Source organism: Chrysemys picta, chromosome 2, assembly GCF_011386835.1.
Source record: "Chrysemys picta bellii isolate R12L10 chromosome 2, ASM1138683v2, whole genome shotgun sequence".
Classification (NCBI taxonomy): Eukaryota; Metazoa; Chordata; order Testudines; family Emydidae; genus Chrysemys; species Chrysemys picta.
In genome coordinates, this window is record NC_088792.1 from 281,829,867 (window position 1) to 281,845,786 (window position 15,920).

A 15,920-nucleotide genomic window follows, 5' to 3' on the forward strand; every position below is an offset into this window, starting at 1 on the left:
AGTGGCGCTTTTGCCAATAACTCCCCATGCAGCCCACTGAGTAAATGACCCTTCTGCAAGGAACCTTCAGGACAAACAAGACACAGAATAAACTCCAGCTTCATAGGTCTGGGAAAACCCATGCCCCCGACTTTGCTAACTTTGAAGTTCCGATCAGTCTGTTGGAAGGAGCTCGGCAGATGGCCCAAATGCCTATAACAACAACAGTGATGGCATACATCCATTGAGCCTTTCTCCCCTAGGAGCCCCAGGTTCGTACGTACTAGTCGCGTGGTACGGGAGATGTCGGCATCGTACTCCATGAGCATGGCGATGATCTTGGTCTCCTCCTCCTCAAAGTGGACCATGTCCTTCTTCACTGCAGCAGCCAGGTGGAGGGGTGTCTCCCCTGCCTGCGAAAGGGTACGAGCCAAAACACAAGCAAAGCAGCATGTTCACCCAGCGCCTCTGATTGCGCTATCACGCAGCGCTGTTCTGTAACCACTCGGGCACAGAGCTTGGGCAAGCACAGGAAACCATGCCCTGCGAACAAGGAAAGCTGGCCAGCTTCTTCCAGTTCTTCCCTATTCATCGACAGCTCCCCTGCATGGAGGCTACTGTCAGTTTATCCTACCCTGAGTTCAAGGCTCTCCCATGTTCATGAGTGCTAGCCAAAACCGGCCTTTTTCCTTGCTAGGTCACTGATCTCGACACAGAGGGGCTCCAGCCCAGCAGGAGTTGGCCTTTCTGCCTCAAGCCTTCCAATGAGCTCAGTAGGAATGTGGGGGTTGATCCGCTGTTGTAGGGTCTGATCCAAAGCCCACGGATGTCAATGAGAGTCTTTCCATTTGGATCAGGACCAGAGCACAGTTTGGTGAGGAGAGGAGACAAGAGGGAACGAGAAAGGGTGGGAGGATTTCTGGGCAGAGTGTGGCAGTTTGGGTGGACCCAGACCCTAGAAGTGGTTTCTAGGACCACCACTGAAAAGCAGCTTTCTGCTCCACACCTTCCAGCCTTGGGAGGGACTGGACATCCCAATGGAGGGTAGCGGTGGGAAGGGAGCCTTCAGAGGACGTGGAGGGTCCTACAAATAAAGCCATCTTACAATGCCACTTGCTAATTGAGTTGATGCCCAGTTTATCGGCCTAGTCCTATGGCCTTATCCATCATGCTGTGGGTGGGCACGGGGTGCTTGTTGCCATTCTCACCTGGTGCCCATCAGACGAACATGGACTCTGCCATGTAGCCCTCTGCCTCGCCATAGGAGAGGGTCACTGATTGAATGCGAGCACCTCCGGTCCTCCCCATGAGAGGGTGACAAGTTTGAGAGGTGTTTCTGTGTCTTAGCTAGGAGGAGTTCATTCCCCCATACCATGTCACCCCCCGCCCACGTACGTAGCATGCTCTGTTTCACATCTCCAGACATTCAGGCATTGGGCCTGTCTCACGTACAGGCCCCTCCCTCTACCCCTGGTCACCTTGTTTTCCTGGTTGACACAGGCGACGGCCTCTGCGTGGCTCTTCTCCGTGGCCAGGTAGTTGAGGATCTCTTCCACCACGGGCAGGTGGCAGTGCTGCACTGCGATGTGTAGGGGGCACTCTCCGGCCTGCCGGCAGGAAAGGGGCATTAAGATGGGTGGCTGCCTCGCTTCCAGGGCTGTCTCTGGTACTGCACACGCCATCTCCCACCGCGATATAAAACAATTCCCTCTCTCCACCCAGAAATGAATGAACGTGCCAGGTGAGGAGACAGCTGACCCAGCTACATGCTGAGAACCATGCCTCAAGCCCAGGGCCGGCTCTAACTTTTTTGCCGCCCCAAGCAGCAAAAAAAAGCGCTGCCTCGCCGTAACACCCCCCCGCCGAGCGCCGCGCCGCCGAACAGCCCCCGCCGAGCGCTGCGCCACCGAACAGCCCCCGCCGAGCGCCGCGCCACCGAACAGCCCCCGCCGAGCGCCGCCAAACACCTCAGCCCCCTGCGGAGCGCTGCACTGCTGAAGCCCCCCTGCGCGAGCACCGCCAAACACCCCCCGCTGAGCGCAGTGCCGCTGAACACCCCCGCCAAGCGCCGCACTGTCGAACCCCTCCCCGCGGAGTGCCGCGCCGCCGAACACCCTCCGCCGAGCACTGCGCCGCCGGACCCCCCCCCCCCCGCCGAGCGCCGTGCCGCGCTGCCACCCGCCACCCCAAGATTGGCCGCCCCTTACCAGGTGCCGCCCCAAGCACGTGCTTGGTTGCCTGGTGCCTGGAGCCAGCCCTGCTCAAGCCTGACTCTAAACTCCTCCCTATTCAGCCTCCGCACTTCAAGGTCTATAGGGGATAAACCACCCCATTCCTTTAAGCTCTCAGTTCCCTTCAGCCATCCACTGACAGTGCAGAGAGTCATATGGCTCGAGTGTGTACCATAGAGGTTGTTCTGTGGATGGTGTCCTACATGGTACAGACGTGCTAAGGACTCTGCCTGAAATTTAAGGTCCTTTGAGTTTCAGGATCATTGTCTATGACTCTCCACCAGGCTGAGCAATCGTTAGTATGAACATGGTTACTGAGTCTATACAAGGGATTTCCTATTGGCTCCACACCCAAGCGCTAAGCAGGATTGATCTCTGCTACATCTGCCTTTCTAGCTGTGAGGCAGTAAAAGCGACCTGTAAAACAAAAACTCAAAATACTGGGCTAATGCCCCCCTTAAAAAAAACACACAAAACTCTGTGAGGGGAAAAAGGAATCCTGAATAGTCCCCCAAGCTCTCTTATTTATTTTTTCCACAGGTTTTGTCTGCCCCTCAAGACTCTATGGTGACTGGACAGCTACAGAAATGATCACGTCACAAGAGCCAAGAGAGTAAAGTTGAGCAATCGAGAGGGGGAGAGACTGTTTCAAGGTCTTTTCTGGCTTGTTTTTGACAGCAGCTCTTTCTAGTCAATAGCTAATTAACAGTCTGGAGAAAGGCAGTCTTCGTTAAATATCCACCTCCCGCCACCTGTTTAGCTGCATCACCGTGAACATGCTCTGAACCGCTGAAGGGATTTTCCAGCAAAATCAAGGAGCAGCAGCACTGACACTCGTGATATTTCGAAGGTTAAAAACAGACACTAAAAAGCAAACGCCCGACCCTTTCAGGCTGCCTTTCTAACCAGAGAGAAGCCGAAAGGGCACAAACCCAAGGGCTACGAGCCTTTTTAGGTCAGCTTTCTCCACGAACCAGAAGGCAGTTGGGTGCATTTGGTTTTGGGGGTGAATTTTAATGCTCGTGCGAATGGGGCTCGGAGGACACTGGCGAAAGCTGAGCCTAGCAGGGCATGCAGGACCAGGCTTCCTGCCCACCTAGCTTTGTATTTCCATCATCCAGTCCTGGGGTCTCCCCGGATCAGACACCGCTCATCGAACTGAGTCCGACCCAGCTGCACGGAGGGGAGTGACAGAGCTGAGTGGGAGACCAGCGAGCTCATTGAAACACTTAAAACCTAATTCCTGTGTGAGCCCAGCAAGCCAGAAGAGACAGGCCAATGTATTCACAGCTCACTCCATCACCTGGTTATTTTCCTTGGCCTCATAACTGCTAAAGAATGAGCAATCCGGGTTTGTTTGACAGATTGGTCTAACCCTTTGTGCATGTTAATGTTCAGACATATTTTAGTTCTGACATAAATCCCAATGAAAGAAGACAGGTTGCAAAAACTATCATCTCCGGCCCACCGTGGGCTGGTTGGTCCCAGCTGTGGGGGGTGCACTGGAGCAAGTGCTCAGAACACATGCAGGTATGGCTACTCCTGATGGGGCAACATCTGGGACTTGGTGGGCTAACGGTCTGATCTGCTCTGGCAAGTCTTGTGATCCTGGTCTTTCCCACAGAAGGTTCCTGGGACATGAGGCAGAGACTGAGTATGTCTTGGCTGCCTTGGGAGCCACCTACCTTGGACTGCAAGGTGAGCTCCCCTCCTTCCTCGATCAGGGCCTTGATCATCCTCAGGTTGCCGTGGCGAGCTGCGACATGCATGGCTGTCTCGCCGTTCTGCAGCCAAAGCGCAGCATTGAAATGAGTGAGGTGCCAGTAAGATCCAGCCCCTCCCTCTTTGCCCCCAGGAATGTGGCCGCATGCTTTACCTCTTGTTCCACGTTGACGTCGGCGCCACTCTTCAGCAACATCTCCGCCACCTTCTCTCCCTCGCGGATGCGGGCTGCGATGTGCAGAGGTGTCTCCTGGGCCTGAGGGAGACACAGACGAGGACTCAGAGCCCTGTGGAATGGTGTTGGCTTCTCTTATCACATCCACTCAACCTGAGCCTCCTTGCTGTCTGGCACCCTGGGTCATTGCTTACCCCTGTGCAAGGGGGCACTGCATGGGGGCAACACACTGCCCTTCTGATCGGGTAGGTTTCACACCCACCCAGCACACCAGGTGCAAAGCCAGGTGGAATCAGGCCTGGTATATTTCATACACTCCTCAGAGCCCATGATGTCAATCTCAGTCTCCCCGGGACACCTGGAGTCTTCTTAGCCTCTCCTAGCTCCAGTGTCCAGATTGAGTGGGATGAACCCCTTCTGCTTGACAGCCAGTCCTGCCCCTGCTCTAGGGCTGCCACCTTCAAACCTCATCCCACAACACAAGGTCATTGAGCCATGGGCAGAAATGTTCTGAATTTTGATTTTGTTTTGAGAAAATGTTCACATTCCCCCTTCCCCCGCTCGTTTTTTATCCGGCCCTTGTTGTGATGATGTCACTGAAGAATTAGAGCATCATCACCACACCATGGCAGGACATCTCACATCATGACACTGCATCAGTTCGGGAGATGTTTTGGTGCAGAGACCACAGTCAATTGCAAGGCATGGGAGTGCCACGTTGAAATCCGAACTGGTCTACAATAATCAGTCAACCCTTCCTTACCCTCCCCTCAAGGCTCGTGGGAGTCATCATCAAGGAAGGAGGAGCTCTTTTCCCTTATAAAACCCCAGATCTGGTGGCTTTGGTTTATATTTATATGATTTCACGTATCCAGAAGTCAAAGGTGAATGTATAAAGCTCTTACACCACCTGGAACCCAACCCAGTTAGCACTTTCTTTCCAAGATAAAACCTCATAACTAGTAAATAAATTGCAATTCTATTTTATCTGACAGGCTTTCAAACCACTAGGGATTTCTGTCATTGTGAGGATCAGACTGATGAAGGTTAGCGTCATCTCCCTACCTACAAGATCCCCATGGCTACCTTGCTAGTTTCAGCCTGCTTTTTATAGCCTGCTTTCTGAGAGCTGCATGGATTAAATCAAAGAGAATCGCAACAAAATAGAGATTAGAGCTGGACAAAATTTTTCAAGGAAAACTTTTTTTTTTTAAAGTGGAAAAAATGTAGATTCAGATCGACTGAAACATTTTCCACATTTGTGCTGAATTTGCCTAATTGTTTTGGTCGCAAAAAACAACAACAATTTTCTGAAAAAGTTGAAATGTTTTGTTGGGAAGTTTTTGAAATGAAATGTTCTGACTTTTCAATTCAAAACAACTTTCCCTTTTGAATCTTACTTCAATTGAATGTAGAGACATTTTTTTAAAAGGTAAAAACCTGGAAAACAAAACTAAATGGAATTGTTTTTGATTTTTTGGTTTGGTTTGGTTTGGCCACGGAACCGAAAAATCAGTCCCAGCTCTGTCAGAGATGGCAAAGCTGCGTCTGGGCCATGGCGGGATTGCTGCCTACGGCACGTGTGGACTAGATGACCCAAGAGATCCTTCCATCTCAAACTTGTCGGATTCCACATTCTTCAGTGCTTTGCAGAGGCTACTTTTAAATGTCTCCCATGTCGATTATTCACAGTATCGTCAGAATGAGAGACCCCAGGAGCACACGGAGGCCAGTGACACCCAGAAACTTCCCAAGTAATTACACGGGCGTTATTAACAATTTTGTTATGCAGATAAACAATGCCACAAAACACTGAAATCCAGCAGCAGATAGACAGAGTTTTTAGCTTTATGACTGATCACACATATCTCCTGGCGCGTCAGTCATTATCTTTCCCATTGTCGTCATCATAATTTGTGGCTGTCGTCCTGGCAGTGCCAGTGCTACCCCTTTGGGGTCCTAAGCAGGAATATTCCCCCCCCCCAACACATAATTAATAGGGGACCCCATTGAGCTGCTTGGGGCCCTAAGCAATTGCTCAGTCTGTTTGTGCTTAGCGCCAGCTCTGTGTCCTGGCATCTCCTCACGTGTCTCCCCCGCCCCCAGCCACCACACAGGCCTGACAACACCTTTTATCCTGAGTTATCCATACTTCCACACCCCACTAATTTACGGGTGTCCCATTTCTCAGTGGCTACCCCCTTATTGTCATTAACATCTACATCAATGAGTTACCATAGTAACTAGAGGTTATTAGAAAATTCCCCAAAATGTTAGTTTTGGATATCTTGCGGTATTAACTGGTACATTGTGGCATATTTTCCAGTCTCTTGCTGCATGGTTTCCCGAACCTTGGCACTTCACACATCTTTTATTGTGATCTTGCACTGTAGCGGCACCAGGTTATCTTTCAGGATAGTGGTGCCAACCTGTTTCAGGCCTAAGCCTTGTGTGGCTCAGCTGAATATTTTACAGGGCTCTAGGTCGTGTGTCACAATACTAATGAATACGTATATTTCACCTCTGTATCGCAAATAAACTTACCGGTACTATCTTTTATTCTTGGCTACAAAGCCTCTGCCACTTCCCTTGGGAGAATATTCCACCGCCTCTAGATCTCGCTCTTAGGGGCTTTGCTGTCACTGCTTGTTATAAATCCCTAACAACCTCTATCCCTCATAAGCACTATGGCTCGCGGCTCTTGTGTCCCACGAAAGTGGTGCTTAACTGATCTGTACAGCATCTTTCTATTTGTTCCAGCATCATACAAATAAAGAGGAATATCTCCACCCCAGAGGAGCTGTCTGTACAGGTCCCATTAGCTTTATTGGGGTACACACTGATAACTTCCCCCCACCCCAGCCAGCAACAATCCATCCCAGGGTGTCCCATTTCAGACGAGTTTCCCTTTGTGTGTTCAGGGCTCACACACCCCAGCTGGTGAGGGAACGTGTTAGCCAGTCCTTGCAGAGCCCAGGCACATTTCCTAGCCGTTCTTTCCTGGTGCAGAAAACGCTGCTGGCAGGTGGTGCTGTCACGCCACCTGGTGTACGTTTGCAACAACACTACAACCAGGTTCAGAGGGAGCCTGGAGTAGCCTTCTGGTTTTCTAAAACCGATCGGCGCAAATTGGACGCAGCAGAACACTGTGTCAGTGAATGAAATCCTAGCCGAGCCCCCAAAGTAGTCTGTACCCCTCTGAAATAGGGCATCGAAAACACAACCCACTTGGGTGCCAGGGGGGACTGGGAATACCACGGTATTGTTACAGCGGAGGAAGTAAAAAGGAGCACGGATTGTGAAGGCAGGAACTAAGGTTCCACAGCCTGCAAGGAAGAATCACATCCCAAGTTTCGGCCCTACCTTGCCTCCCTTGAGCTGGACTCGGGCCCCAAAGCCCAGAAGAGTCTGTACCACCAGCGGCTTGCAGTGCTGGGCAGCAAGGTGCAGGGCCGTGTAGTTTTCTTTGGTTCGAGCATCCACCTCTGCCCCCCTCTGCAGCAGGGCCTTCACCACGGCAGCATGGCCCCGCTTGGCTGCCACGTGCAAGCAGAGCGCCCCGTACTGAAAGAGAGGCAACCGGTTCCCTTGGCACTTGGATTTTCAGCACGCACTCACTACATCCACTCTGACACCTTAACGTGTGCGGGGCGAATCAGTTTGCCAGAGGACTGGGGCATCACTTGTGCCGTAGGAGCTGGTACGACCACTCTGTGTAGCTGGGGCTGTGACAGACTCACATCCACCGTGGCTCAGGCATGAGATGGGGGACACAACACACGTGGGTCAGGGGGTTAGTCTGGCTCTTTGTGGCTCAGAGAAGCGGGAATATAGAAAACTGGGTGGGGAAACAAAGGGGGGATTATGAAAGTAATTTGGGGGTGACTGTCATCAAAATTTGGATGAAAGTTTGTGTTGAAATGAGAAAAAACTTCTGCCAGTTCCGTAAATCAAGTCCTGGTGATACTGAAATATTGCTCCTGGCACCCTTCCTATGCATGTGAGACACCCGGCAGCTTCCAGAGCTCGTCAGAAAACGGTAGGGAAAATGTACGAAGAAGTGAACATTTTTCAGTGGGTTTGAAATGTTCAGTGAAATTTTCTCCCTTCCCCCAAAATATCATTTTGTTGGGGGGAGGAGTGTGTGGACAGCCAGAGGTGAATATATTTCCCCAACATTAGCCTGTTTTATGCAAGGTTTATTGGGACTGGAAATGCAGTTTCAATAAAGCAGATGCAACTCCAGGCTAAGAAGACAGTTGGGAAGGAAAGATGCAGCAGTAAAGATGGAAACAGTTTAATGGAAACAGTTTAATAGACAAGTTGCACTCCTATAGCATCTTGGGACTCAGGATCTCAGCACGTTTGGAAACAGTGAGTCTTATACCATTCCCTAGGAGAAAGGTAGAAATTATTATCCCCATTTCACAGATGGGGAAACTGAGGCAGAGTGCTATTAAATGACTTATGTGAAGCCACATAATTAAATCAACAGAGGGTCCTGTGGCACCTTTAAGACTAACAAACAGTCTTAAAGGTGTCACAGGACCCTCTGTTGCTTTTTACAGATTCAGACTAACACGGCTACCCCTCTGATAATTAAATCAGTGACAGCTGAGTGGAGCCCTGCCACACAGTTCACATATCTGATATATGGCGTCTGCCCCAGGCATGCTACAGTCTGGGATGGTTTATGAGACCATAAGTTGCTAGGCTGGTGGGAAATAAACCTCTCGTCTCAATTTTTACGTTTCCAGTTAGAAATGAAGGGGAGAAGGTAGGGGGAAAACTTCCACTCCCTCATTTTTTCCAGCAAGGGAAAATGATAAACAATTGGGGGGGAGGGGTTTCCTCTACTGAAATTAAGCTTTTTAAAAATCTTTTGAAAAATTTCAACCAACGTGATATTTTTTCACAAGGTAATGACTTTTATTGGACAGCTTCTGTTGGGCAGAGAGACCCGCTTTCGAGCCACACAGAGCTTTTCTTCAGGGCCTGTTGGTCCCAGGATATTCGAGAGACGAAGATCTGAAGAAGAACTCTGTGTGGCTTGAAAGCGTGTCTCTTTCCCCAATAGACGTTGGTCCAATAAAAGCTATGAACTCACCTGCCTTGTCTCTCTAATATCCTGGGACCAACACGGCTACATCACCACTGCATCTCCTTCATGAACATTTCTATTTTGGTTGAAAAGGCGTTTTCCATCCCCCCGAATCCAAGTTTCAGCCGGACGTTTTGGAGCAGCTGTAGCAGCTGACATTGGCCCTGCCTGACTCTCCGTGCTGAGTTACCTTATTGGGCATGTGCAGCAGGACTCCTTTCTTCAGAAAAGCCAGAGCGGTGTCCGGGTGCCCATGCTCGGAGGCAACGTGCATGAGGGTGCTGCCGTCCTGCAGGGAGCAAAGATGGGCAGCAAGTAAGGATGACAAGAATCTCTGGGCTAGGCAAGAAGCTGGGTAAAAGTCCCAAAGGTGGAGTGGGTCAGATAAGGACCCTGCCTCCCATTCCCCTCCTAATGTCCCAGCCCCATCTCCCTTTGTCCCTCCAATTTCATCAGTATAGTATTCCTATACCACAGCTGTCTCCTGCTTTCCCCTGCCACCTGTGCACCGGAAATAGGCTCTTTCTGGCGTACGGGACCTTCTGGGCTGCTGTCATAATGCACTGGCACTTGTGTTGCTTGTGACTGACATTACCATGAGGGCTGGGGGGCTACAGGCGACATGCTCATCACAGCTACAGCGGACACAGGCAGTGCTGGGGATAGAACAGAAAATCAGCCCAAACACTGGCCTCTCTCACTTGAGATGACGGCGAATCCTCATCAGCTGGCAGTAGGGCTTTTAGCCGCTCCATGGGCCACCACCAGAGGGCAGCATGCGCAGCCAGTGTATTACAACGGAAGTGTCCCCGTGTCACATTTCCACGTGGATTCCAGTTACAGCCTTGCGACCTTTGTGGCCACAACCCAAACGCCTTTGAACAAACCAGCTCCCTGACAAAGAAATGCACTTGCACTGCCCTGACTGAGAAAGCTGGCTAATACCCGGCCTATTCCTTGGCTTTCCACTTCATTTCCCAGCACTGTGTGTGAATAGACATGCCGAGGCTGTGTGGCTCCAAGCTAAGGCAACAAGGGCCTAATTTCCAAGCCAGTTTTGTCTAGCTCAAGATTGCGAGCAGCGACCAAACAGTGGGTACCAGTCCTGGTCCTCTCTGGCCCATACGCTCGGCTGCTACTCAGAGGAACATGGTGTGTGGGTGTCTCTCTCACCTTAGTGCGAGCTAGCACATTGGAGTGGAACTTCTCCATCAGCAACTCCACCACATTGGTGTGGCCTCGTTCTGCAGCAATGTGCAAGGGGGACCGGTCCATCTGCAACCATCAAAGAGAGCAGCGTTTCCAGAGAAGCAGCTGGAGCTGCCGGCATTTCTTTGCAAGTGTAATGTGCGCTTGGGAGGGAGAGAGCCTGTGTGCAAGCCTAACCGGAACGTACCCTCAGCTGGAACGGCTCAACATCTGCCTCTACGACACTTTGTCTAGCCAGGGTAAGCCTGGATCGGAAACTGTGGCAGTTGGGGGGAAAGCTGGCATGGCTGTTGTTCTTGGGGTACTTCTCATTGGCTAGATGACTTCAACCTGCCAAGGGTGCCAACCTATTACCAGCACTACCGCCCACCCAAACATTTATTTAAACCACCACAACACACAGCACTGCTAAACCAAGGGTACGTCCATACTACCCACTGGATCGGCAGGTAGTGATCGATCTATCGGGGATCGATTTATCGCGTCTCGTCTAGACGCGATAAATCGATCCCCGAACGCGCTCCCCGTCGACTCCGGAACTCCACCAGGGCGAGAGGCGGAAGCGGAGTCAACAGGGGAGCCACGGCCGTCAATCCCGCGCCGTGAGGATGGGAGGTAAGTCGAGCTAAGATACGCCGACTTCAGCTACACTATTCTCGTAGCTGAAGTTGCGTATCTTAGATTGATCCCCCGCGCCCCCAGTGTAGACCAGGCCCAAGTGACGTATGCAGAGTCAGCTGCATGAAGGATCAACCAGTTCATTCAACAACTCGTGCCTCTTTGTCTTCATTGAACTGAATCAGTTAAAAGACAGGTCCTTACTGAAGAGGGGAAAGGCTGTTCTCCTGGGCTGATTGGCATGGGCCCTTGAAAGTCTTTTCTCCCTTATCTTGCCTAGGGCTGTTGCCTGCCTGGATGAGGGAGGGGAGGAGAACGAGCCACTTGCATCAGCACCATGCAGTTTAATGAGTGGAGGGAAGTTCCTGGTTTGGACTGTCTGCCTGCTGAGGCAGATGCAAGTTTGAGGGCTTCCAGGCCATTAACACCAGAAGCCCTATAATCAAAGGTGCCTCTCAAGGAGTCGTGTTGTGTCCGCCAGTTTCACAGGTATATCACACCACTAGCGGTCCCAAAATTACCCAAACAGGGCCCTCAGGATGCTCTGTAAAGAGTTAATCAGCTCTCTGGCATGTCTAAGTAACCGTGTCTCCATCTTGGGATGAGCCAATGGCCGTTTACTCTGATGGTGCCATGCTGCACATGGTATGCGCTGTTGGTTGACGGTATTGACCCATCCATCCACCCGTCTATTACACCTCTCAGTTTAGTATTGAAGTGCAGAAGAAAGGGACTCGTGGTCCCAATAAGCACTCCCTAAGTCAGCCAGTTCCCACTCCCCGCCCCCTTTTACACACCTTGTCTGCTACGTTAGGATTGGCCTTGCAGTGATGGAAGAACTTCAGCAGGGCTTCATCGCCTTCCCACGCAGCGACATGTAGAGGAGTCTGACCTTCATCCTAAAACAAAGGGCATTAGAACGTCCTGGGTGTAGCATAACTGAGCTGCCCAGCGGCTCCACCCTTAGCCCAAGCAGATAACCCACTAGGCAGGAGAATTTGGGTACCTGAGATGCCACCTTGTGTTGCATTAAAGCATCACTCCTCTGCCCTAAAAGCTTCACCTCCTAGTGTGACATCACCAGGTTAACCAATGTCACTGTACCACACCTGGAGATAGTGAGGTTGCAGCTTCCTGTAGCGTTGGGGCTGCTACTGTCTGGAGATCAGGATCTGGTCTAAACAAGGCTGGATCAGCCTTCAGAGATGCAGCACTGTTCCAGAACTGGGTAGACCCAGCTCCTGCTGTGTGCAAACAGAGAACGGGTTTCCAGCAAATAGGATGTATTTGCAGCTCAGGCAGGACAATCTCTCAGCCTGACATAAGTCTCTTGGCGGGGGTCTCTCACCCCAGGCCTACTGAAGCCTATGAAAAGACTCATTGGTTTCAATGACCTTTGGATCAGGCTTTCAACAAGGGGCAGATCAACTCTGAATTATTACTGATCATTTGTATTACCGGAGCACCTAGGAGCCCTAGTCGTGGGCCAGGACCTCACTATGCTACACGCTGTACAAACACAGAACAAGAAGATGGTTCCTGAATTATCCCAAAGATAACCATCTACCCCTACTCTCGTGGTTTCCCTTGGGCAATTTCCCATGTTCTCAATGCCTCGAAAGCCAGTACACTGTGACATTGACAGAGACCAGCTCCTATTAATTCCTTCCATTATTTTCCTTTTATTGTATTATGTAAAGAATCTATGACTCTCTGCTGAGGACTTCCTGGGTCATAATTACAGATGGAACTTGGAGCCTTCTGCTCCAAAAGCCCAGGTCCCACCACTCCAACTAAAGCAGACTCTCCTTGGGCAGTAGGTGTGCTAGAGCTTCCAGCATACACTACAGTGGACTTCTTCGCTCAGTTACATCTATTCAGAAGCCATCCCAATGAACTGTGTTTAATTAGGTCACAAGTCCTCAACTCCATGGGGAGGTATGTGAACAAGTCTCAGCGGGTCTTGTCCACCCTCCCTTTCTTTATGGCTAGATAAAAGGGAGTCCCCGAATCTATTCTGCTGTAACCTGGGGTCTTCTTAGCGTATGCGCCATGTGCCTCAGGTGGCACGTGACCAGGATTAATCACTGAATTTGGTCCACTCTCCTTCTTAGCTAACCTGGGGTGCTGGTGTGGAACAGTTGAGAACCACCGAACCACATAATTCTGATAAAAGTTGATAGCGTCAACTATTGGGGAAAATATAGAACTGAAAATGGCACTTGCATTCCTGCCAAAGAGAAACACGACCAGAGAACACGATCAATAGGGGTTGTTCGACTGGTCATTTGAACCATTTCTAATGAGTATGTTTGTAAACATGTGATTGTACATTGGAACCTGTCCTTCGAATCAATGTGTTCCTTTTAAAACCAGCCTCCTTACTCTGCCAAACGCTGGCAGGAGAAGGTGGATTTGAACTCTAATGGGCCTTTCAATATATTTCAGCACAAAGCTGACAAGTGCTAGTGCTAAGTCTGGCCTGGTTCTGGAATGCTAGCAGACTAGATTTATCTTGGCATTTTGCCTAATTCACTTAAGGGCCCTTTATAAATAACCCAGCACCTTTTGGCCTTGCAGTTCTACAAAATTGCTTTGTTTATTTGACTGTTTAAGTTAGTCCTGAAAGTTTTAATGCAAAATAAACTTCTTGTCAGAGACCATTTTCTTCTGGGATCCCTGAAAGGACCTCGCAAAGGATTGCACAGCTCTTTGGAACAGGTGTTTTCCTTATTTTCTGCATCTTTGGGTTTATTAGAGAAGAAGACAAGGAAGAGAACGAATAATTTGAGGGAAGGTTATTGGCCCCCAGCTGGTAACACGCTTCCCTTACCCACAGAGTCTGCCTCAATCCCTGACTTTTGTGAACCTGACAAGAGTGATGGACCCCTCTCATTTGTGCTCACTGATTCTTAGCCCCGCTACGTGAAACTGCACTGGTAACAACCATAGTTAGACCCTTTTCACAATGGTGGCGCTAGAAGGATTCAATCCACAGCGTAGCTAGAGAGAGAGAGACACACAAAGATTGTACGGCTGAAGAACAACAACCCCACCTCTTCCATCATCCCCATTTGATTACAGACTCTGGAAGCCGTATGAAACAGGGGTCCCACAACTTTGAAACCAGGGTCAAAAACTCCAGAGTCCTGTCTACATTAGTGGTTATGTAACCCCCTGGTGAGGAGAGCCGGTCAGGAATTTTTCATCCAAAAATGCTGATTCATAAAAACTGAAACTGTTTGTGAAACAGGGTCAGGTTCAACAAATTTCCTGACTTGGAAAAATGTTGAGAAAAATGTTTCTGAGTTGAAATGTTTCATTTGAACATTTTCCTAAATGGAAAATTCTGTTTCAAAACGACTTTTAGGGACAAAACGACATTTTGATTTCTAGTTTAAGCTAATTAGACTGGAGAAACGGTGAAAAAAGTCGAAATTGAAATGTTTTGAAATGTGTGTTTCGAATAACTCAAAATGGAAATTTAAAAAAAGCAAGTTTTTTGGTTAGTGAACATTTTTGAGATTTTGACTTTTCATCCCAATTCGAGACAGGACAAATTTTGAACTCTCGAAAATATTCGCAGGATGGGAAAACCTCTGTGCCCGATCCAGAGGATAGGAGTCTGTTTCAGCCCCAGCTAGGGAGCCTTGCCTCTTTAGTTCAAGCTATAGCTACTCAGGCTTTTAGCTCCGGAGGTCACTGGTTCGATCAACCAGTATATTATGATACCAACATGGCGGGCATCACACCTACACTGTTGGTAAGTGATGATGCAACTGCTCGGTTGCTAATTAACTTGTATCAATGTTCCTAGTGCAGTCATGTCCAGGGAGACTTGAAAATAAGCGTGAAGAAAATTAGTTCAGTATTAAAGCTGCAAACATTTAACATCACTAATTTCATACAGGCACATTATCTCTATCATCGATAGTAAATTCATTTTCAGCATGCATGCAGTTACAGGGTGGATTTTTAAAGGATAATTTAGTCTATTAATGAGCTGGTAAACTCAGCTAGTTGAATACTTCCATGTCAAGGAACTTTTGATTTAAGAAACCTCAAGTTAAAGCTGCAAGTCCAGGAGCCATCACAGTTTAAAAGCGTCTCAGGAGAGAAGGCCGAAAAGCTGAAGAACCTTTGGCTTATGCCTTGGATTCAGGACCTTAAACTCCATTGGTGAAGCTACATAGAGTTTGTGAACGCCCCCCCACCCCACCACCAGAGGCAATAGCTCTGGATTGCTTTGGATTCAGAAAATTATATATAAACCACTGCTGTCTAGTGCTAGTGCAACATGAAGGTTGAAATATCTAGCAACCACACAGCCGAAATGTAGTATTTTCTATTCCAGTTTTCTTTTTTAAAGGTAAATTTTAAAGTATTATTGACTGTGTTCAATAGACAAGAAGTACACAGTGACCAAGGTGATGCTGCTGGAACACACTTAGCCTTGGGAATGCCCTGCCTCTGAACATACTTCTACCTTAATATCAAAGAACGTAATTTTGAATTTAATGTTATATTACAACTTGGACAGCCTGTGGTGGGGGGAGGCAGATTCTGCTTGCCCTTTCTTGGATACTAACAGTAGCACTGACTTTCCAATGGCACGTATGGTGAGGACTGACTATTCAAGTATATCATACTCAGCATATCATTTTGATCTTGACCTTTCATTAGATAACTACCAATCTTTCCCCAAAGCCTTTGGTTATCCGAGGTTGTAGGCTATAGAACTGAGCAAATAATTCATAAGTAATGATTGGTTTCTTGAGCTTTCATTAGCAGATCACAACCTTCTTGAATTTATCCTTTGACGTCCCCCATAGGAATCATTCACAATGAATGTTTGTTACATAAATCACATGAAATTCTTTCTGTT

General features: G+C 49.0%; 1 protein-coding gene across 20 annotated transcripts in view; it reads right to left on the reverse strand.

Annotated features, from left to right (window-relative positions):
* PTP4A3 (protein tyrosine phosphatase 4A3) overlaps positions 1 to 15,920 on the reverse strand; it is a 284,614-nt gene that overhangs the window by 33,034 nt on the left and 235,660 nt on the right. For 11 of the 20 annotated variants that reach the window (XM_065586288.1, XM_065586287.1, XM_065586284.1 and 8 more), the window contains 4 exons: positions 11,833 to 11,934; positions 10,382 to 10,483; positions 9,399 to 9,497; positions 8,404 to 8,500 (listed from right to left, as the gene is read on the reverse strand). In XM_065586288.1, coding sequence (XP_065442360.1) covers positions 8,489 to 8,500; positions 9,399 to 9,497; positions 10,382 to 10,483; positions 11,833 to 11,934 — 315 coding nt within the window. In that variant the 3' untranslated portion in view covers positions 8,404 to 8,488. Of the gene's footprint in view, positions 1 to 263; positions 393 to 1,457; positions 1,587 to 3,895; positions 3,995 to 4,086; positions 4,189 to 7,470; positions 7,672 to 8,403; positions 8,501 to 9,398; positions 9,498 to 10,381; positions 10,484 to 11,832; positions 11,935 to 15,920 lie in introns of those variants that run through there. The other 9 variants (XR_010599032.1, XR_010599031.1, XR_010599030.1 and 6 more) reach the window with 1 other exon arrangement.